A 22,937-nucleotide genomic window follows, 5' to 3' on the forward strand; every position below is an offset into this window, starting at 1 on the left:
CCTGCATTGCAGGCAGTTTTTTTATCGTCTAAGCCACCAGGAAGGCCCCAAAAATACACTAAGCTTTCGTAAGTCCTGTTAATATTTTCTGATTAAATAAGACCAATAGCCCTCAAGAACTCATGGGCTGCCCCCTGGTGACAATAAGACAACACTGCAGAGAGAGTTAGGTTGAGAAACAGCCAGTGAATGACCTTGAAGGAAAAAAAAAAAAAAGCCCACAAACATGTTTACTACTAGGCTAATAAACAAAACAGTGAAAACCTAGGAAAAACATACAAGTTAATATCCTTGGGACATTAATTAATATGCAGCCTGTTTTTCAAATATTAAAAATGAACATTAAGACAACTAAATAAAACGTTAAAGCTCAGTATGAGAAAGAAGACAATACATAATAGAGCTGAATCTGAATGTGCCAAGGACTAGCCAAGCCTCAGATATCTATAAGTAGAAATAAAATAGAGAACAGGAATAAAACTACCTGGTAAGTAACCCACCTTCCTAGGTATTACCAGGATTCACATTCAACAGTACAGTTGTCTCTGCTATTTTTAAGTTACTGGAAAAGTGAAAGTTAGTTGCTCAGGCGTGTCCGACTCTTTGTGACCCTGTGGACTGTAGCCTGCCAGGCTCCTCTGTCTGTAGAGTTTTTCAGGCAAGTATACTCGAGTGGGTAGCCATTCCCTTATCCAGAGGATCTTCCAGACCCACGGATCGAACCTGAGTCTCCTGCCTTACAGGCAGATTCTTTACTGCCTGAGCTGCCAGGGAAGCCAAATTACTGGTCCACCCCAAACCAAATAGTATTCTGGGTCCCAAGTCCTCGTGGCTCCCCAGGGCATTAGCAGTGAGGCGGAAAGCTCAGGGATGAAGCCCTCACCCCACCCCTGCTCACTCACCCCCCGACCGCTCAGGGATGAAGCCCTCATCCCACCCCTGCTCACCCCCTCACCCGACCGCTCAGGGATGAAGCCCTCACCCCACCCCTGCTCACCCGCCCCCCACCCGCCCCCAGCTGCGAGGGTCCAGCCACACCGCTACACCTCAAAAGGAGCCCGGAGGCCTCCGCATCGCGGGTTCCAGGAAGCACACTCCCTTAGCGACAACAGCCCTCCTTTGCCAGCCCGTGTGGCTCCCTCTGCCTAGAGTATTCTCCCCATTCTCTGCCCCGCAAACTTCTACTGAATCCTGAAGTCTCAGCCGAATTACCACTTACGCAGACAGGCCTTCCCCAAGCCATCAATTGAATCAGCCTCTCTCCTGCATTCAATGTGTCCCTTCTTCTCCTTTATAGAACCCAACACAATAGAAGGCCCTATCATTATTAACGTGTCTACCTTTAGCAGTAAATTTCATGAGGTCAGGGACCAGAGGTCATGTCTACTTTCCATGTTTGTTTGTTTTTTTCCTGACCACACCACAGAGCTAGTGGGATCTGAGTTTCCAACCAGAGAAGGAACGCATGCCCCCTGCAGAGGAGGCACAGAGGCCAATCACAGGACCACCAGGGAATCTCCAGGGCCATGTCCATTTTGAACATTCCTTTCATGCCCAGCATCTCTAGCCATATCAAGGACACAGCAGACAACCGAAAACCATTTGTGGAAGGACAGGAGGAATGAATGAATAAACCGCAGACGCACAGACCCCAGTGGGAGGGTAACTGCGGAGCCACGTGCCACATAGCAGGGCGCCTTCCGAGGGAAGTCTGGAGGCTTTCTGTGTAGGGAGGTGGGGCGGGCAGGGAGAGGAGCCCTGACAGCGGATCTGTTAGTCAACTGCGAGGAAAAGGCATCTCCTTACAACAAATAAGCAAGGCCCTTCAGGCTTGACACGCGCTCTCCCATGTGAACTACCGAAGTTCATATGATGGGAGACGAGACGGCACACGTTTGAAATGACTTTGCGGAAAGGAGCCTCTACGGCCAGGCCACGAGCAAAGGAAGAGAAGGCGGACAGGCACGGCTTCCATCTCTCCAGGCTCTCAGCTGGGATGGACGCCAGAAATGTAGAGGAAGCCTGGGAAATACCATATGATGCCAGGTTTAGTCATCAGGGCCATAATCCAAACGAGCTGCTTGCGAGAAGGGAGTCCCACGTCCGTGCCATGAACAACTGAACTCTGACCTCCTCATGGCCTCTCTAAACCTAGAAAACTGAGGCAGCCCACACCGAAGGCTCTGCGCTCCTACATGTACAGGGGCTGTTTGCAGACAATCGGGCTGTACCCAGAAGTGCCTGAGCTAGGCTGTGACAGCTACTGGATGTGCCAGAAGAGCCCAGACCTTTCCACAATTAACTTTCCTTATGAAAGATAATTGTGGGGTGTTTAGTTATGGTGATGCTGGAGAACTTGAAACCTGTCAAATACAAAAAAAAAATCAGAAATGGGTCTGCCCAGTTTAAGGTTCACGGTCTCCCCATATGGACAACTTTACAGCAACCGCTTTACACATCTTGAGACCTTAGAAGCACCGCAGCACACGTCACTTCCCTTCCATTCTGCGGAGGATGCTGTGAACCTCACTGTGGAGGGCACACAGCAGACATCACAGCCAGCGGGGCCCTGGGAACTCACCTTTCCCCGGCCCTCTCTGGTTCAGCTCTCCTCTCCAGGTGCTCCTTGTCCTCCCTTAGGAAGACTTCATCCTCTACCGTCTCAAGCAGAGGCTCGGGGGGACACGGCCTCTCAGGAGGAGCTGGGTCACGCAGAGCGGCAGATGAGATGAGGTGGCTGTGCACTTTGGAAAACTCTCTGCTTTCGGGAGGGGCTGTCCTTCCCGGTGGCGTCTGAGCATCCGCGGGGCGCCGGCTCTCTCTCTCCTCCCCTCCGGTCCACAGTGTGTCCACCCCTTGAAACGCCACATGCTTGCCCTGGCCCGGGCGTCCTGGAGCACATTGCCCGGGGTGCTCTCTCTGGTCAGACCTCCTCTCTCTCAACAAACCAGCACCGCCCGCCGAGCTGGGGGTCGCGGGGCTGCCCACCAAGGATGCTGGACCAGCTGGCTCTTGCACGTGGGCAGCCCCCTTGCTTCCACTACTAGCTCTTGGGGATGGCTCTGCTTGAATCTCTCCAGTTAATAGTGCAGTCAGATCCTCCTGGGTGCTCAAATAAAAATGTTCCTCAGTCGGAACTTTGGCTGAAAGAGGTATGTCGGGCGACTTTTCGCAGCCAGCAGGGAACAGTGCGTGGGCTTTCCGTGCTTTATGACTGGCGGCGTCTGGCTCCTGCCCCCCCTGCTGAGCTGGAAAAGTAGAAACCGCAGCCCCACCCAGTACCTTTGTAGCCTGCGACGTTCCTGAAGCTATTCTGGCTTCTGTGGCCTTCAGAGCTGAAATCAGAGAGTCAATGGGTTGTAAACTTGGTTCCTTGAAGTGACTTTGAGATGGGAGCCCTCTGACATCTTTTGGTCCTCCGGTGACAGTGACAGGCCCAGAGTGACGGCCAGCAAGGGGCTGGGCCCCTGCGGGCCCCCCGGGCAGCGCAGCAGAGACTCGGCATCAAACTCCAGAGAGGCTCTCAGGCCTTCTCCACTTGCCTCCATGGTCCCATACTCCGGAAACTCATTCGTGACATTCGGGGGGAGTAAAGTGCTTCCTCCATGATCACCTACAAAGAGAAGAGAAGAGACACGTGACTCCTTCTGAACAGCACATTCCCGTGTGTGTGAATCAATTCCCACACATATCAGGCGCTCATTCATCCTCAGGTGACCCTTTCACTGGCTCCTCCCCCACCCTCTGCAACACAAGCTGCTCAACACGCTGCCGGGGGGTCCCCTCCACTGGGCTTACACACGAGAACCCACAGAGGTTCTGGCATACACAGAGGCAATCCAATTTAACCCAGCTTCTTTCCCACACATGCAACTCGGTTGCTGCATATGCAAAAACAGGTTAAAATAAGGATATGTATCCCTTTCCAAATATCGCTCATGAAATAGCAAGTAAAATATTTATACTGGGCACAACAACAAATTGCCTTGTGACTGAACTAACAGGATCGCTGCAGTGCAATCTCTGAGACGGAGCCCCAAGGAAAAAAGACATGATCTATTTAAAGTTAGCAAATATTTTTTTCAGCTGGAAACTTCCCCTGCACTGTGGGATTTCTGTGGGGGGAAAAGATGCTTTCAGAACATCTCTGGGGAATGAGAGTGAAGTCAAAATTGAAGAGGAAAATTGATGTATAAAGAAAGATTTCCGGGATCCCAGCTGCATGAAATTTAAGCAGCATCTTATGCAGAACCCCAGTATACGAAGCAGTAAAAACAACAGTATATATTTACTATATAGGATCCAATTAACAACCTTTTCTTATTACAATGGCAGTCACTGAGAAAAATGAAGACATCCTGACAAACACAATTTTAAATCGAGGATTTCTGGATAACAGTCCTATCACCCCAGGATTCAGTCTCCTTCTGAACTTGGTTTTGGTTACCTCGTATTGAGAGTATTCTCATGTGCTCTGGAAATGCAGCGTCCTCGCCTAGACGGCTTTATGACGAGGACACCTGCTGCTTCTGTTACTGCTTTTCAAGCACTGCAAGCCGCAACCTTCCTATTCAGTGAGACATTTGACAGCTGTCTGAATATATACAAGGAAATGACGTGAAAGACTTGATTCCAAGGCATATATGCAAAGCGACGTAACTTGGAAACGTGAGTTAGCATCTGGTATACACAGTACGGAAAAACTGATAAACAGGAATACATCTTGGAGTGTGTTCTGTTTCGCATCTTATTTTTTAATAAATTTGAAATATATTTTTAAATTAAATTGGAATCAACCTTGATGGGATCCAAGCAGCACTTCTCTGTGATGGCAGCATTTTATAACACCTTCAAAAACAGACCTCAGAGGATATGGCTTGCTGAAATCTGAGGAGGGAGGAAGTTTCAAACTCTGATCTTGAAAAGGAACAGAGTTAAAAGCAATCAAGATTTCTCTTCCTGTGGTATATTGACACTTTAGATATTTCAATGAAGAATGTGATAGGACTTTTAATTTTTCCCCTTTTAAGATTCAGTTATCTTTAATATATCATAAAATTGTGTGAGCATCACCACTATCTAACTCCAGAACATTTTCATCACCTCCCAGCACCACCAAAAAAACCCTCTATTAACTGTCACTCTTCAAGCCCTGGTAAATACCATCCTACCTTCTGTCTATAGATCTGCGTGTTCTACTTCATATCAACAGAATTACACAATACGTGACATTGTCTTTTTTTTACATGGCACAGTGGTTTCAAGGTTCATCCTTGTACCTTCTTTCCACTCATCTGCTGATGGGCATTGGTGTTATTTTCACATTTTGGCTGTTATGAATAATGAACATCTGTGAACAGGTTTTTGTGTCTACATTTATTTTCAATTCTCTTGGATACACACCTATGAGTGGATTCTGCATCACATGGTAACTCTGTGTTTAATGTTTGGAGAAAGCGCCCATTTTCCAAAGCAACTGCAGCATTTTATATTTCTACCAGCAAAGTCTGAGGGTTCTAACACTGTCAATATTCTTATCACAGCTGTCATGGTGGATGTGGAAGGCCACCTCACTGCGGTTGTGATTTGCATTTCCCTAGTGAGAAGGGAATGGCAACCCACTCCAGTATTCTTGGCTGGAGAACCCTACGGACAGAGGATCCTGGTGGTCTACAGTTCAGGGGGTGGCACAGAGTCAGACACGACTAAAGTGACTTAGCACATACGTGCACAGTGGTTAATGGTGTTGAGAATCTTGTCACATGCTTGTTGGCCATTTGTATGGGTTCTTCAGAGAAATATCCATTCAAATCCTTTGCCCATTTTATAACTGGATAACTTCTCTTTTCATTTTTGAGTTGTAAGAAAGTGAAGAAAAACTAAAGAGCCTCTTGATGAAAGTGAAAGAGGAGTGAAAAAGTTGGCTTAAAGCTCAACATTCAGAAAACGAAGATCATGGCATCTGGTCCCATCACTTCATGGCAAATAGATGGGGAAACAGTGGAAACAGTGTCAGACTTTATTTTTCTGGGATCCAAAATCACTGCAGATGGTGATTACAGCCATGAAATTAAAAGATGCTTACTCCTTGGAAGGAAAGTTATGACCAACCTAGACAGCATATTCAAAAGCAGAGATATTACTTTGCCAACAAAGGTCCATCTAGTCAAGGCTATGGTTTTTCAGGTGGTCATGTATGGATGTAGAGTTGGACTGTGAAGAAAGCTGAGCGCTGAAGAATTGATGCTTTAGAACTGTGGTGTTGGAGAAGACTCTTGAGAGTCCCTTGGACTGCAAGAAGATCCAACCAGTCCATTCTGAAGGAGATCAGTCCTGGGTGTTTATTGGAAGGACTGATGTTGCAGCTGAAACTCCAATACTTTGGCTACCTGCTGCAAAGAGCTGACTCATTGGAAAAGACCCTGATGGTAAGAAAGATTGAGGGCAGGAGGAGAAGGGGATAACAGAGGATGAGATGGTTGGATGGCATCATCGACTCGATGGACATGGGTTTGGGTGAACTCCAGCAGTTGGTGATGGACAGGGAGGCCTGGCGTGCTGCGGTTCATGGTGTCGCAAAGAGTCAGACTCCACTGAGCGACTGAACTGAATTGAACTAAAGAATCCTTTATATATTCTGAACAGAAGTTCCTTATCAGACATATACTTTGCAAATATTTTCTTCCATCCTGTGGGTTGTCTTTCCAGTTAGTTTATGGTGCCTTTTTGAAGCACAATTCTTTTTTTAATTTTGATAAAATCCAACTTATCTATTTTTTTATTTTGTTGCTTAGGTGTTTGGTGTCATAAGTAACAATTTATTGTCTAATCCAAGGTCACAAAGATTTACTCTTTTTTTAAGAGTTTTACATGTAGTTAGCTACTACATGTAGACCTTCGATCCATTCTGAGTTAACATTTTACAAGGTGTGGAGATATAACTTCACTCTGTCGCATGTGGCTATCCACTTGTCCGAGCACTGCTGTTGAAAAACCTATTATTTCCCCCACTGAACTGCAATAATACCCTTGAAGAAAATCAGCTGACCATAAATGTGAAGGTTCGTGTCTGGACTCTGAATTCTACTCCACTGAGCCCAAAGCCAGTGTAACACCATCTTGATTACCATAGCTGCGCAGAAGTAAAACCAGTAAGTGTGCATTCTCCTGCTCTGTTCTTCTTCTTCCCGCTTGTTGTGGCTACTCTGGGCCCCTGGCATTTCCCGTATGAATTTTCGGATCAGCTGCCAGACAGCTGAAACTGTCATAGAGGCTGGGATGAGTCTGTAGAGCACTGCATCCTGACAATATTACTATCAGGTCCTTTGATCCACAACTACAGGATGTCTCTCCATTTAATTTTCTTTCGTTTCTTTTAACATCTTTTTGTTTCAAATGTACAAGTTTTACACTACTTTTGTTAAAATGACTCCCCTAAGTATTTTCTTTTTGACGCTATTATAAGTAGAATTTTTTTCCATTTCAGATCCTTCACTGCTAGCATATAGAAATACAGCTGGTTGCCGAACTTAGTCTAATGGTTTCTTTGTGGATTCCTTAGGCTTTCCGATATACAAGATCATGTTATCTGTGATCAGAGGAAGTTTTACTTTTTTTCTTTCTTATCTGGATGCCTTTTATTTCTTTTTCTTGCCTAACAGCACTGGCCAGAACCTCCAGTACAATGTTGCCCCAAAGTGAGAGCTAGATGTCTGTGTGTTGTTCTGGATCTTACGAGAAAGCTTTCAGTCTTCCCCCATGAAGTATGATGTTAGCTGTGGGGTTTTCACAAATGCCCTGTATCAGGATAAGGAAGATCCCTTTTATCTCTAGTTTATCAAGTGTTTCTATCATGAAAAGCTACCAATTTTGTCAATTTTTTTTTCTCTGTCAGTTGAGATTCCCATGTGGAGTCTGTCTTTTATTCTGGTAAGAGTGTATTACATCAACAGACTTCTATATACTGAACCAACCTTGCATTCTTGGAATAAATGCTACTTGGTCATGCTGTAGAATCCTTTTTTACATGTTGTTAGATTCAGCTTTCTAGTATTTTGCACCTGTATTCATAAACGTACTGGGCCTACTGCCATGCACTGTCTGGTTTGGGCAGTAACGTTGGCGTCAGAAAATAATTTGCGAAGTATTGGCATTTGTTTACATCTTTTTACATGTTTTTAAGAACAGTTTTCATATTTTACACTTTTTTGGCTTTTAACAGTTTTTTCTTCCTTAATCATATGGGGGACTTAAAATTCTTCTGGCAGTTTAAAAGCTATAAATTTATTGCTAAAATACAAAGAAAGAAAAAAGTATACTATCCAAAAGCATAGGCTTTTGTAACGTAGTAAAATAGCTTTAAATTATTAGAGAAGTACTTAGTTCACAGGGGGAAATATTTCCTATAGATGTTTTATTTAAGTTAGAGTATGTCTTTTCAAGGGGCTTCACAGGTGGTTCAAAGGTAATGAATCTGCGTGCCAATGCAGGAGACCCAGGTTCGATCCCTGAGTCAGGAAGATCCCCTGGAGAAAGAAGTGGCAACCCAGTCTAGTATTCTTGCCTGGAGAATCCCATGGACAGATCAGCCTGGTGGGCTACAGTCCATGGGGTCACAAAAGAGTCAGACACCACTTAGCGACCAAACAGTAACAAATGCCTCTACAAAAACTTGAAGGTCATACAATATAAAATGGCAAGAATCAGAGGAATCAAAGAATTAATTCAGTCACCTTACATAGTCAGCAAGAAAACAGGCCCATCAGAACAATGGACTTGCCAACACGACATAACAAAAACCAGAGCTTATCTAATCCACCTCCACTAAGCTGTGTACGTCCTCCTCTTCCCTCCATCTTTATTGGAAGTGAGCTGACCTAGTTTGCGTCTTCAATCTTTTCTCTGAAATTTCAAAACATCTTCTGAAATGGTTATCCAAAGTCCAGCGTCATCTCCCACTTCATCTTATATACAATAATCTTCCTCAAGCAAAAACTTCAGTTGCTTTCAGTAATTCTTCACCGCCTACAGAATAAAGTCTAAAATTCAAACTCCTTCATCCTGGAGTTGAGATCCATAACCCAGCCCCGATCTATCTTTCCCATCTACTCTCTCCTCTCACTCAACAACCTTGTCGATATACGTTTGCTTCTTTAACCGAGGGTGGCGCAGCACATGAACACTCTTGAAAGGTCCTCTCTCATAGACACCAGAAATCAAGCTAACACTCTGAGCTTTTTATTCCTTTGGCTTCGCTCCATCTCTTCTCTGCATATGACACACTTTTTCTTCTCACTTCTATATGATCAGGGTATTTTCATCTTTCAAGATCTAACTTAAATCTGCTCTCTTAACTAAGTGTTCCCTTAATCACCAGCCCTTGCAAGAATTCACCTGCTTACAAATGTCAAGGGAACTTTATAGTCTATCTGGTATACACACATGAAATAAATTATCAGGATATTAGTTCAAATTTTAAAGGTTCAAAAGGCTATATAATCTTTAACCTATCATGAAGAGTTCCATGAAAGCTGTCCATATTTAACCAAATTTAGTAAGCTGAATCTAGCAAAATATCAAAAAGGATTATACACCATGATCAAGTGGCATTTATTCCTGAAGTCAAATGTGTATTTAACATCAAAACATACTATCATGAAATCCATCCAACAGAAGGAAGAAAAGTTAAACTTCCTCATTTAAGAACCCACTTAGTTCCTAACAGTTTAAATTGCCACCTATGAAACAACCACTAATGTAAACATAGGCACATTGGCCCAAAGAAAAGTGAATACAAATTCAAAAAAAAGAGTGGGGGGACATCAAAGAAATTAAGTAATTTCTCCACCCCATTCTAACACTTTTCATTAGGATGTACTGGCATTAACTGTGGGCAAATGCCTGTGACGATGTCTCTGTAAATTGTATTTACGGCTGCGCTGGGTCTTCGATGACGCATGAGGACTCTCCGTACTTGTAGCGGGTGGGGTTTTCACGGCGGAGCTTTCTCTTGTTGTGGAGCACAGTCTCAAGGGTGCTCAGACTCAGTAGTTGTGGCGCATGGGCTTAGTCATCCCGAGGCATGAGGAATCTTCGCAGACTAGGGATCAAACCCACGTCCCCTGCACTGGCAGGCATATTCTTTAACCACCGAGCTTGTGATGTCTTGATAAGCAGCTTGGCATCTGGTCAAAGACAGACAGGAAAGGCAGAGCGCAAAGTGCGCCCGGAGTGGCAGGCGGCTTTCCCACTCCAACCAGCCCTCCTGCCCTGCATTACAGAACTGGTCTGTCTAATCAGCTTTGTTCACTTTTCACCTAGATGAGGACTAGTACAGACCAGGGCGGGTAAATGTTCTGAGAGGCTAAGTGGCATGACCAAGGCAAATGAACTGATGTTCAATAAGGTATTTTAGAAGAATTAAACGTCAGAACTAGATCCCTGGTCTTTTATCTCTCAGGAGTAAATTCCTAAGGAAAACTAAGAGGTATCTGAATTGTCAGACTGTCATTCCTAATAGCATAAAAATATACAAAGCAAAAAATCTTCTAGTTGCAGGTTCTGGGTAGAAACAGCCTTAAATACCAGGTGGCTCTTGATCCTAGCATTTGTTACGGAACCCAGCATAACATCAAATCTTTCCTTCCACCGAAGGCACCTCTGTGTTAGCAGGCACAGTGGTTTAATTTTGCTGTGTGCATTTCTTCTCACCACTTGAACTGTCTTTAACAACAAATGAAGCTTCATAAAACATGAATCTTGACCGTCTTATTTAGAATTTCTGATGTCTTCCTTATGTTTAAAAAATAGAGCTATTTATGCTAGGGGGATTTAAAGAAAGGCCACATTCTTCTTTTACCTTAAGACTTTTTCTCTGTTCCCTTTTAAAACCAGGCCATGGATACTTGCCATTAAGTGACCACTGTTTCCAAAATCCACTTAGCAAACATTCATTAATTACCTTCTAGGTACTGAACACAGGGTATTCAGAGCTAAACGCTGCTAGCGCGTGACTAGTCTCTCTCCCGTGTTGAAAAGCTCACGCTGGCCATGTGTGAAGGATGCACAGGGTGAAGTACGGGCACAAACAGACCCAGCCACGGGTGACAGTGTGGGCAAGATGGAGCGCCCTGCAGCCAGGACAAAGGCAAATGGACAGAACAAAGGCGCGACGGCTACCACCTCCCCAGCCTCCGTCTCCCCTCTCTAAAGTCAGCCTGCTGCCCTGAGGCCGTGCCCAGCCTGTGCGCTGCTGTGGGCTCTAGGCCCCACTCGGGAAAGCTCCTGCCTTCTGTCAGTCTGCATCTACTACTAATGTAAGAATCTAGCTGAAAGCGAAATAGCTGCTTCTCCTCTAGAAAGTCTTGCTGAATTAGGCCTGCCCAAATTTGGTCTCATATCTGTGACAATGGGATTTGCTAAGTACTGAAAAAAAAAAAAAGAAGAAGAAGAAGATTTTAGCACTTACCTAAATATAAACCACACACTAGTAGAATTTGAATTAATAAGAGTTTTTATAGCTTTTCTGCATTTATTTTCCCCCCTTAAAGAAATTAAAATGTAGTGTAAAGTGCGTAGGAGGGAAGGGAAGGGAGAGAGAAGAGCTTGTCACACTCATGTGAAATACATATACTTTGGGAAGGGGTATCTATTTATATTCCCTTTTCTGTGGAGTTGTATCTGCTGCTTTGTGTATTTGGTCAGATTCCTAACTAATTATTTTCTGTTATTTCCTGATGATTTTCCTGTGATGCCCACAATCCACTTTTTTTTTTAAAGTTTTTTCCATTTTGATTTAATGTAGAGAAAAATGGGATACTTTTGAAAGTTAACAGAACAGTTTCAGGAGAGCTTTGGGTTGTACATTAAACAGCCATCCACTTCTGGGACACAGATACAGAGCTGTAATACAATGCAACGTGATTTAAGAGAAGTTCTTCTACATCAAACTAAAAAGCTTCTGTACAAAGGAAACCATCAAGAAAATGAAAAGGCCATCTACTGAATGGGAATAAATATTTGCAAATCATATATCTGATAAGGCATTCATATCCAAAATGTATAAAGAGGGCTTCCCTGGTGGCGCAGTGGATAAGAACCTGCCTGCCAATACAGGAGACACGGGTTCGATCCCTGGTCCGGGCAGATCCCACATGTTGCAGAGTGACTAAACCGTGCCCCACAGCCGCTGAGCCTGAGCCCTAGACTCTGCACAGGCACCTCCTGACCCCGCGTGCTACAGCTCCGAAGCCCTCAGGCCTGGAGCCCGGGCTTGGCAACAAGCGAAGCCACTACGGTGAGAAGCCGCCCATTGCAACGAAGTAAGCCCCTGCTCTCCACAACCAGCAGACATCCACACAAAGCAAGGAAGACTCAGCACAAAAGTAAGATAAATAAATAAAAGATTTAAATATATGTATAAAGAACTCTGTTTAAATTTACATTTATATTCCCTGTTTATACTCCCTTACATAACTTATTAGCAAAAAAAAATCTGATCTAAAAATGAAGAGGAAAAAAATTAAATAAATAAATAAAAATGAGCAGATCTGAATGGGTATTTTTCCAAAGAAGACATACAATGACCAACAGCTACATGCAAAGATGCCCAACATGACTAATCCCCAGAGAAATGCAAATTAAAACCACAATAATCATGATTTGAACCAATTCTAGAGAACCTTATGGTCCCAGTCGTCCCATGTTTTCCTGTCACAAATGATTCTTGTTTGCTCTGGCTTAATCCAAATCTCTGCTTTTTATTATACCTGATATATATTTTTTGGCTCCAAAATCACTGCAGATGGTGACTGCAACCATGAAATTAAAAGATGCTTACTCCTTGGAAGGAAAGTTATGACCAACCTAGATAGCATATTCAAAAGCAGAGACATTACTTTGCCAACAAAGGTCCATCTAGTCAAGGCTATGGTTTTTCCTGTGGTCATGTATGGATGTGAGAGTTGGACTGTGAAGAAAGCTGAGCGCAGAAGAATTGATGCTTTTGAACTGTGGTGTTGGAGAAGACTCTTGAGAGTCCCATGGACTGCAAGGAGATCCAACCAGTCCATCCTAAAGGAGACCAGTCCTAGGTGTTCATTGGAAGGAATGATGCTAAAACTGAAACTCCAGTACTTTGGCGACTCATGCAAAGAGTTGACTCACTGGAAAAGACTCTGATGCTGGGAGGGATTGGGGGCAGGAGGAGAAGGGGACGACAGAGGATGAGATGGCTGAACGGCATCACTGACTCGATGGACGTGAGTCTGAGTGAACTCCGGGAGTTGGTGATGGACAGGGAGGCCTGGCGTGCTGCAATTCATGGGGTCGCAAAGCGTTGGACACGACTGAGCGACTGAACTAAACTGAACTGAGTACACTGTCGGTGGAACGTAAATTAGTGCAACCTCCTATGGAGATTCCTCAACAGATTAAACACAGAACTACATATGATACAGCAATTCCATTTATGGGGATTTACCTGAAGGAAACAAAAACACTAATTGGAAAAGATATCGGCACCCTTACATTCACATTTTTTACAACAGCCAAGAAATGGAAATAATCTAAGTGTCCATTAATGGATGAGCAGATAAAGAAACTGTGTGTATATTAACACATAGTATATGTCTATATAATATTAACATATGAATATATTAATTTAGCCATAAAAAGGATATTATTGGATATTATTATGGAATAATAAGGATATTATTCAGCCATAAAAAACAATAAATCTTGCCATTTGCAACATATGATTGGACCTTGAGGTGGTGGTGTAGTCACTAAGTCATGTTTGACTCTTGAGACTCCATGGACAGTAGCCATCCAGGTTCCTCTGTCCATGGGACTTCTCAGGCAAGAATACTAGAGTGGGTTGCCATTTCCTTCTCCAGGGGATCTTCCCAAACCAGGGATCGAACCCAGGTTTCCTGCATTGGTGGGTGGATTCTCTACTGACTGAACCACCAAGGAAGCTCAGAAAGTGTTAGTCACTAAGCTGTGTTCAGTTGTGTCCGACTCTTTGGGATTCCATGGACTGCAGCCTGCCAGGCTCCTCTGTCCATGGGATTTTACAGTTCTCTAAGAAGACTGGAGAGGGTTGTCATTCCCTTCTCCAGGGGATCCTCCCAACTCAGAGATCGAACCCAGGTCTCTTGCATTACAGGAGGATTCTTTACCATTTGAGCCACGAGGGGACCTTGAGGGCATTACGCTAAATGAAGTAAGTCAGACGAAGACAAATACTATATGATCACTCTTATTTGTGAAATCTTAAAAAGAAAGAGCAAAACGAGATCATACATACAAAGGACAAACTAGAAGTTGCCAGAGGGTGGGGGTGAGGAGTAGGTGAAATGGGCGGTTCAAAAAGTACACACTTTCAATTACAAAATAATCAAGTGGATGCAATATATAGCTGGGGATCATGGTTAATAACACTGTATTGCATATTTGAAAGTAGGTAAAAGAGTAAATCTTAAAAGTCCTCATCACAAGAAAAAAACCTTTTATAACTACGGATGGTGATGGACATATAGTGATCATTTCACAATATGTAACATTATACCATATGTAATATTACACTGTATGTCTGAAACTAATTTAATGGTGTACGTCAATTATAACTCAAAAAAATTCTCAGGATCATGGGGAAACAAGCCTGCTCCAAAAGATGAGCCTCAGAAAAGGCCCGGCCCTTCTAAGAATGATCCTGTCTGAGGATCAGCAAATGAAATGGATTTCTTTCTACTCTGGGTAACAAACTCCTTCAAAGAAAAGGGCTGAAATGGGGGAGGCAGGAAGGAAGAAAAAAGAAAAAGAACGATTTGGCAAGCCTACTGCACACTTGGTCACAGTTCCACAGTAGAAATGTGAAGTAAAGAAGTTTATCATGAGGGATTCTGAGCAACTGGACGTAGGCTTCCCAAAAGACTGTGATGGCCATGCCCGTGAACAGCAGTTACAAATCATACCCTCCCTAGGAACTGGGCCCGGTCATTGTTAGGAAAAGGTTCTTCCTTGGTTCTGTCTTGTTATATTGCCACCAGAACATAAACTCCAAAACAACTCTGTCTGATATCTTTACCGTTATTATATTCCCAGAGCCTAGAATAACAGTACGAAGAAAATGGATATTTGTTGAATCAATGAATGAATAAAGAATGTCCTATAACCAACAGGTTACCGTTTAATAGAACTTTAAAACAGAAACAGAAAGATGCTTCCCAAAACATAAACAAAATACTACATGCCAATGCCACTCAAATGCTGTCCCCTGCCCACAAGGACAGGCTGAACAGAGTGCTGGAGACACTGTGGGGGCGGGGAGGTCCTTCCTCGCTTTGGAACTACCTAATTCTTTCACTTCATCAGCCAACATTTATTGTGCGCCAAGAATATGCTGAGTACTGGAAAACAGAGCAACAAGCAAGGCCATCAAGGAGTTTGCAGTCCAGCAACTCCATCTGCACACATTGTCTGCTGCAGACAAAGTTTAAGCGGTGGTCAAGTTAAGTGGGGACAACTTGGCCATAGTTTTAGAATTCACCATAATCTACATGGGCAATTACCACTAAACTTAAACTTCTCAGCTGATTATCTTACTCTCCAAATGCTATGCTGTTCCATATGGCAGTCACAGTCACATAAAACTATTTAAATTTAAATTAATTAAAATTAAATAAAATTGAAAATCCAGCGCTCCATATGTAGCTGGCTACAACATTGCAGCAGATACAGAGAACACTTTTTCATGCTCATGAGAAGTCTATTTGAAAGCACTACCCTAGAACCTTTCTACTCAAAGTGTGGCCTCGGAGCAGCAGCATCACCCAGGTGTTTGTTCAAAATGCAGACTCAGGTATCACTTCAGACCTTCCTAATCAGAATCCGTATCTCTAAAAAGAATCCCGGGTGATCTGCATACATTTAAAATATGGAAGCACTCCTCCAGAGAACTACATCAATATCTATGAATTGTGCTGACTACATTTAAATAGCAGGTTTTTACTCTAAAAGATAATCTCAAAAGAGTTCCTACCTCCTGACTGAAAGGCCCAAGTGTTCAATTAAGTAAACAAGTAAAGAAAAGAGGCAGTCTCTCCTTCCTTCGCAGAGAAAGGCTATGCCTTCTGGTCTGGGTTTGCCTTCCAGCTGATCCAGCATCCTTCCAGCAGAGGAAGAGAACCACCTAGGCTGTGATGGGACCCTGTCTTTAGTTTATAGCTCACAGAGAATTTCTCTCAAAACGAATGATGGTCAACGACTCTACCTTTACACAGAAGACCATAAAGTCCTTAAAAAAAAAAAAACAACAACAACAAATGTAAAACTGAGCATTAGTAAATGCCTGTACATCAACATCTGTACGTAGCCTTAAAGAAATTACACTGGAGCTTAAAGGAAAGGACCTGAGGGAAAGGTAAGGTTTTTCTATTTTTAAAAACTGGGATATCTTCCCAGACTTTCAATGTTCATGTCATTGGACAGATCACTTGTGAAATAAAAATGCACAGGCAAATTCACTTTCGTACAGCACTTTCAAGAGAATACTATTTTTTGTCAGCATGGTTCAGCAGACTTTCAGTCCTCTCTAAGTCATGGCTAACCTAGCCACTAGAAGTCTGCTTCTCTCCTTTCCCTGTAGGTTGTTCATAAATGCAATAACATCCACGGTGCTCTCTGTTCTCTAATGAATATCAGTTAGTAAACATCTTAAAACTTAAAAATCAGTTAGTATGATAAAAGAACTATAAATTCTTAAGTTATTTCAACATTGGAAAATGGACAGAACTTTCAGGCTTAAAGACACACTGTCCCTGGCCTGTCAAGGAAGAATTCAATCCCATAGACAGAGGGTGACTGATTTTTCCCCTTTAGTCTGAAATTTCATAAATCAATAAAAAAATTGAAGACAGAGATCCAATTTACAAACCAACATCATAAGCCTTGCAGAGTAAAATATCTCAGATATATTTTACCTATGCTGCTGCTAAGTCACTTCAGTTGTGTCCAACTCTGTGCAACCCCATACACGGCAGCCCACCAGGCTCCGCTGTCCCTGGGATTCTCCAGGCAAGAACACTGGAGTGGGTTGCCATTTCTTTCTCCAATGCATGAAAGTGAAAAGTGAAAGTGAAGTCTCTCAGTCATGTCCAACTCTTCGCAACCCCATGGACTGCAGCCTACCAGGTTCCTCCGTCCATGGGATTTTCCAGAATTCTTGGCTTCCCTGGTGGCTCAGTGGTAAAGAATCCACCTGCCAATACAGGAGATACAGGTTCCATCACTGATCTGGGAAGATCTCCTGAAGAAGGAAATTGCAACCCACTCCAGGATTCCTGCCTGGAGAATCCCATGGACAGAGGAGCCTATCAGGCTACAGTCCAAGGGGTCACAAAGAGTCAGACACAACTTATCAACTGAACAACAACAACAAATTATAATCCATAACTGTGAATAATAATGATCAATGCTTTTGTGTCTAATAATCAATAAACCCCTCCACTAATACAGAGACCCATTTAGGATTTCAATTTGCAATGCAATAGAAAAAGTCGTATTTAAAAAAGAAAACAGAAGAATAATCTATTTTTACTAAGCAACAGAAAACATATTCAGTATGGTAAAATGACACAAAATGAGTATGAGTAATGATAATTTGCTAAGTGAGTAATCTAAGTACATTATATTTTGGTACACACTCTTCACTCTAATAAAAGTCACACTTTGAAGAAGGCTGTATTTGAGGGTGCTGGCTATTATCTGGTCGCTAGCAACTCTCTAAAAAGCACGGATAGAGAAGGTATTTATGTACTACAAGACCCAGGAAAAGGTCTGCCAACCACTACACAAACTATTAGCATGCACACACAAGTAGAGACTGCTCCATTAATTGGACGTTTCTCCCCAAGTGATTAATAGTTACAGCTGTGCTCACCACAAACTCAATTTTACATACTAATGAATCAGAGCCCAATTTTTCTCCTTCAATTCTAATTCCTGGGGAAATGAGACTAGCTTCCCATTCCGGTCAACTGCAGAGGAGCTCTGTGAGCTGGGAGTGGCAGCTCACAGCACCTGGAAGGGAAAACGTGAGCTAAGGAGCAGCCCAGCGATCCTAACCCCAGGTTTCCGCCCGCGTGCAGAGCACTGGCGCTCACCCCGAGACGAAATTCTAAGCTGCAAGAGTTGAATTCAGGTCTGTCTTTAAAATCACTGTTTCTAAAGCTGGTTTCCTCTTCTCAGGCGCGGCTTCTGCACCTCGATCCACCACCCACTCTCATCTGTGTCTTCTTCCGTCTGCCCTTGCGCTTCTCCTACCAGACTTGGCGCTTCTGATCACCGCTGCTCTTCTGACTGCAAACATCCTAGCTTTTCCTACTTCTTCCTGCTAGGAATTCACACTTTCAAAAACCCAATTTTACATTTTCATTTTTTCCAGCTTTACTGATGCAGCTGATACAGGGCACTGGGTAGGTCAGGGAGTACAGCATGCCAGTTTGACACACCAGATTGAAAGCTGATCACCACTACAGCTTGAGCTAACACCGCTGTCACATCACATCATTACCACTTTTCTTTTGTGGTGAAAACACTCAAGATCGACTCCCTTAGCAGCTTCGAAGTATATCAGACAATGTTATTAACTGTAATCACGACGATGTACATTACCGCCCCAGAACTCACTCCTCTTCTAGCTGAGCCTCTGCCCTGGGGCCGCCTTCTCATTTTCCCCACCTGACAGCCCCTGGTCACCACTACTCTACTCTCTGGAAATCCAATTTTTAAATTTCTCTGACCGTCATTTTTTAAAATTTTATTCCTAAAAGCAAATAAAGTTTAAACTTTTAAAGAACTCCATAGTCTTGTTTATAGCAGGCTCTCTCCTGCTAAAGTCAACACAGATATGGTATGGTAGTACTAATATCAGTTCTTACATATTTTATTACATATTTTAATATTGAAACTGATATTAAAGAAATTTAATACTTAAGACATGGACATTTTAAGTACTAATTCTTGTTTTAAAATCACAAATGCTAAGCAGCAGGAGTGCCCAGCAGTGATGAGCTGCTACAGCTGTGGACTTCCCTAAACCGCTGTGTGTCAAGACAGACGCCAGGCGCAGTGGAAAACAATAGCTCCAGTCAGCCTCCCGCCTGTCACAAGCCCCATCAGGTCCATATTCGCATTCAGCAGTTCTCATGCTCAGTAAGAGCATCCCACAGTTGTGCTAAGGATTCAGGCTACAAGTCAACATGAGCAATGGTTCCAAGTATCTCTGAAAATGAGAATTTCAGCAAAGTCAACTTCCCTAATGAGAAAGAAATAAATCTTGAATTACTCTTAAGGTGACACTCTCAAGAGATGAGAAGAACACACCCTGGTGTGTAAACTGAGGAAAAATAAACCCCCAGCAGACACCACCTCAGCCCCCTGTGCTCTGCAAGCCAGCATCTGTCCAGGCACCCAGGCGGAACGGGAGGAGAGCAGTCTGGGCTCTTTAAGAGAAGCTCCGCCCCTGCTCCCATCCAAAGCCTCCACATCAGGTCTCTAAAACTACAGGGGTAGCCGGTTCCTCTTTCTTTCTATATAATAGGTCCAAAAATGGGGAGAAACAGGGTGATGGCACTCTGTGTTTCCCGGGCGGGGCGGGGGGGACAATGAAAGGAAATAAAATTACAGGTAAGCATAATATTCTGCTTTCTACCTAAAAATAAATAATATGAAAAATCCAATGTCAGATGCTAAAATAAACATTCTAGGTGAAAGCCAGGGGAGGGACTGGGCGATGGCGCTCGGAGGGCAGGTGGTGTCTTTCGGAAGGCTGGGGAATTAAAGAACAGCTGGCGTGGGCAGCCCGGAATAAATGCGGAAGGTGTTTCTCTGGTCGGGATTCAGCAGAACCTCATTCAGCCCCAGCAGTCTCGCACTGGGATGGTCGAAAGACAAGACTAACAAGCAAAAGCAGTCAACCATACAGATGGATCATTTTACAGCAGCATTTTACAAGAGAGCGATATATAAAATCAATTTGCCTGCAGAGACCTACAAATAGAGGTTACTCACAGAGATTACTGTAGCTCCAGCAGTTACCCATTGATCATAGAAAATGCCCCGTTCATCAGCTTAACGCTCGAGAAAAGTTAGCTAGAAGAGAAGCTGGCTAATTCAAAATCTGCCGTTCTAGTCAACTGGAAGCAAGTGAGTTTCAAAGGTCCTGGCAGCCCTGGGGCCCCGCACCGCGCGGGGTGGTGTCCACGGGCGCTCTGAGCTCAGGAGCCCGGCTGAGCCAGCGGCCGCCGCTCCCTTCACAAAGGCACGCAGCCTGCCCTCTCGCTCTCCCTGCCGGCCTCTGCGCTCTCTCTACCTTGGTAGCTTACCGAAAACAAGCACGGTAGGGCTTTTCTATATTTGTGAAAACTACTTCAGAGGAGATAATGGAGCTGACGGGAGTGAGCTTTAATGTAACCATTTCCCCGGTGCAGCAGCACGGAGCCCAGCAAAGGCTGAGAGGACTGTACCATCCCGGGTGACATCAGAGGTGGGGCTGTCATCAGGATCACGCAGCATTTTCTAGGAGGCGAGGATGACACGTGGAAGGCGACGGACGGGCTCCCTTTGAAAGGCTTTAATTCTTGTGTTACTTCAACAGAAAAGGCAAAAGCCAGTGTCATGTGGGACGAGTGCCGTGGGAGGATTTCTATCCTGCTTTCCTGCTCCTTGGCTCATGGCTAAATGATGCTGCCAACTAAAGTCATTTTACTGACGACTGTATTACCATTCCTGCGATTAAATTCATATTTGATGGGTAATTGGTATCAGTTGGAAATGTGACATGATAAAATTCGAGGACATTAACATCTAATCTTAAATATGATGACATAAACTTAGATGGACACAGTATTGGAGAAGGAAATGGCAACCCACTCCAGTGTTCTTGCCTGGAGAATCCCAGGGACGGGGGAGCCTGGTGGGCTGCCGTCTATGGGGTCGCACGGAGTCGGACACAACTGAAGCGACTTAGCAGCAGCAGCAGCAGCAGCAGCAGCAGATGGACACAGTACCTTTCAATCTCAATAAAAATACTAAATGTAAAAACTAATAGTTCTACAGATGAGAAAAGCAAGGTGAAAAACAGCACAAGATACATAGCATAATGTGATAATACTGGTCCTCGGTCTTTGTAATGGAGGATAACACAAACACTAAAAACATCTCATCTTCTATAATCTTAATATTCCAACCAGTTTAAAAAAGCAAAGGCCAATAATACAAAGCAACTGATGGTTATTTTCATTCATTCCATATACATTTACTGAGTACCTAACAAGTGCGAGATAATGTGCTATGTTTAATTCGGAGTATATATTTCTGATAAATAATATAACCAGAATAGAAGATATTTATCAAACGCTTCCTCGTGCCAGGCACCACACTAAGCAGCTTTACTGTACTGACTCCTCTATTCCTACAGCAGCTCTGTGGGACAGTAAAGAGACAGTAAAGCTCTCTCTTTTCTTTATTGTATTGACTCCTCTACTCCCAGCAGCTCTGTGGGATAGCCGCCATAACTAACCCACTGTACAGGTTAGACGACTGAGGCACAGGGTGCAGCTTGTATGAGGTCACGTGGCTAGCACGGCCACAGGCAGGATTCAGACGCAGACGGAGGCTGCAAGGTCCGCTCTTTGGCACTGACCCCTGAGGGCGTCCTTGTCAAGTTACAGAATTGCAGAGGAAGAATACAATTTTAAGGATATGGAACTACAGCAAGTCAAAAACACCAAAAAGCCTGGCTCAGATAAGAGAGGACAAAGGCAGAGGGAACACCCAGAGGAAGCACAGGAAGACAGTGAAAAGGATACCCCAGAGAGGAACCTCAGCGTTCACCGCTCCGTGACCCTGGGGCAACGGCTAAACCTTTCAGCGTTCGTTTCCTCACTTCTTTTTAAGTCATAAAAGCAAAAAGCACAGTTAGCGCATACAATCCAAACTTGTCGGCTGGGCTCCATCACTTCCCAACTATGTCCTTTTAGCAGCTTATTTAACTACTCAGGGGATGCAATCTCCTCATCTGAAAAGTAAAGAAAACAGTGAGGTTGTCCTGAAGATTAACTATTCGTATAAATATATAAAGCACCCATAATTGTAACTAGCATACAATAAAAGCTCAAGATTAATTATCATTACTGTTACTATAAATCACTACTTTTAGCATTATTATCTCATTTTTAAACTTCAACTGGCAGCTTCCTCCCTTTTCAAAAACTTCTCCAAGAAGGGCTGCAATTTTTCCAAAGTCGGTAGGAAAAGCAAGAAAGGACAACCTTTGCTGGCTTTATACAAACACTAACCTGTCCATGAATCCCCACCCCACAGTGAGATACAAGCGGAAGCGGCTGGGTGAGCTTTCCAAGAAAGCTCCTTACAGGGGGAAGAAACTCAAATACACGAATGAGAGCACTTAATAAAGTTACTGTGATCACATAAGGCAACATAACCAAGATGATCCGCTTGAATGGGACTACCAGTGACCGTGAGGCAAGGACAACTATCTCAACCACATGAAGGCCTCATTTCCAAGTGTCCAGCATTTCACATTCGGCTTTAAGGAATGGTATCTTTGACTGAGATCCTAAAACCCACCATTTTATTAGTAAAAAAAGTAAAGTCCGAAAATAAACGTGTTACATGATCTCTCGTCTCTCGTGTACACACACTATCTTTAAAAAATATTCATATGGAAACAGCAGCTGAGTGCGCACCTGGGCTGGCAGTGCCGACCACAGAGAGCGGAAGCGCAGCAGGGTTTAGCGGGAGGCAGAGTCAGGGAACAGAGAGGATGCTGAAGTCCTCGACCATCTGGTTTTGATCTGTTTCTCAATGCAATCTAACAAAGCTGCCACTACCCTTGAAAGACAGATAGTATC

The 22,937-nt window shown here is 43.7% G+C and overlaps 1 protein-coding gene across 1 annotated transcript in view; it reads right to left on the bottom strand.

Moving 5' to 3' along the window:
- PSD3 (pleckstrin and Sec7 domain containing 3) overlaps positions 1-22,937 on the bottom strand; it is a 500,681-nt gene that overhangs the window by 317,989 nt on the left and 159,755 nt on the right. Inside the window, 2 exon segments of the mRNA XM_070364266.1 lie at positions 2,582-3,491; positions 3,494-3,613. Coding sequence (XP_070220367.1) covers positions 2,582-3,491; positions 3,494-3,548 — 965 coding nt within the window. The 5' untranslated portion in view covers positions 3,549-3,613.

The sequence above is a fragment of the Bos mutus genome, chromosome 27, assembly GCF_027580195.1.
Source record: "Bos mutus isolate GX-2022 chromosome 27, NWIPB_WYAK_1.1, whole genome shotgun sequence".
Lineage (NCBI taxonomy): Eukaryota > Metazoa > Chordata > Mammalia > Artiodactyla > Bovidae > Bos > Bos mutus.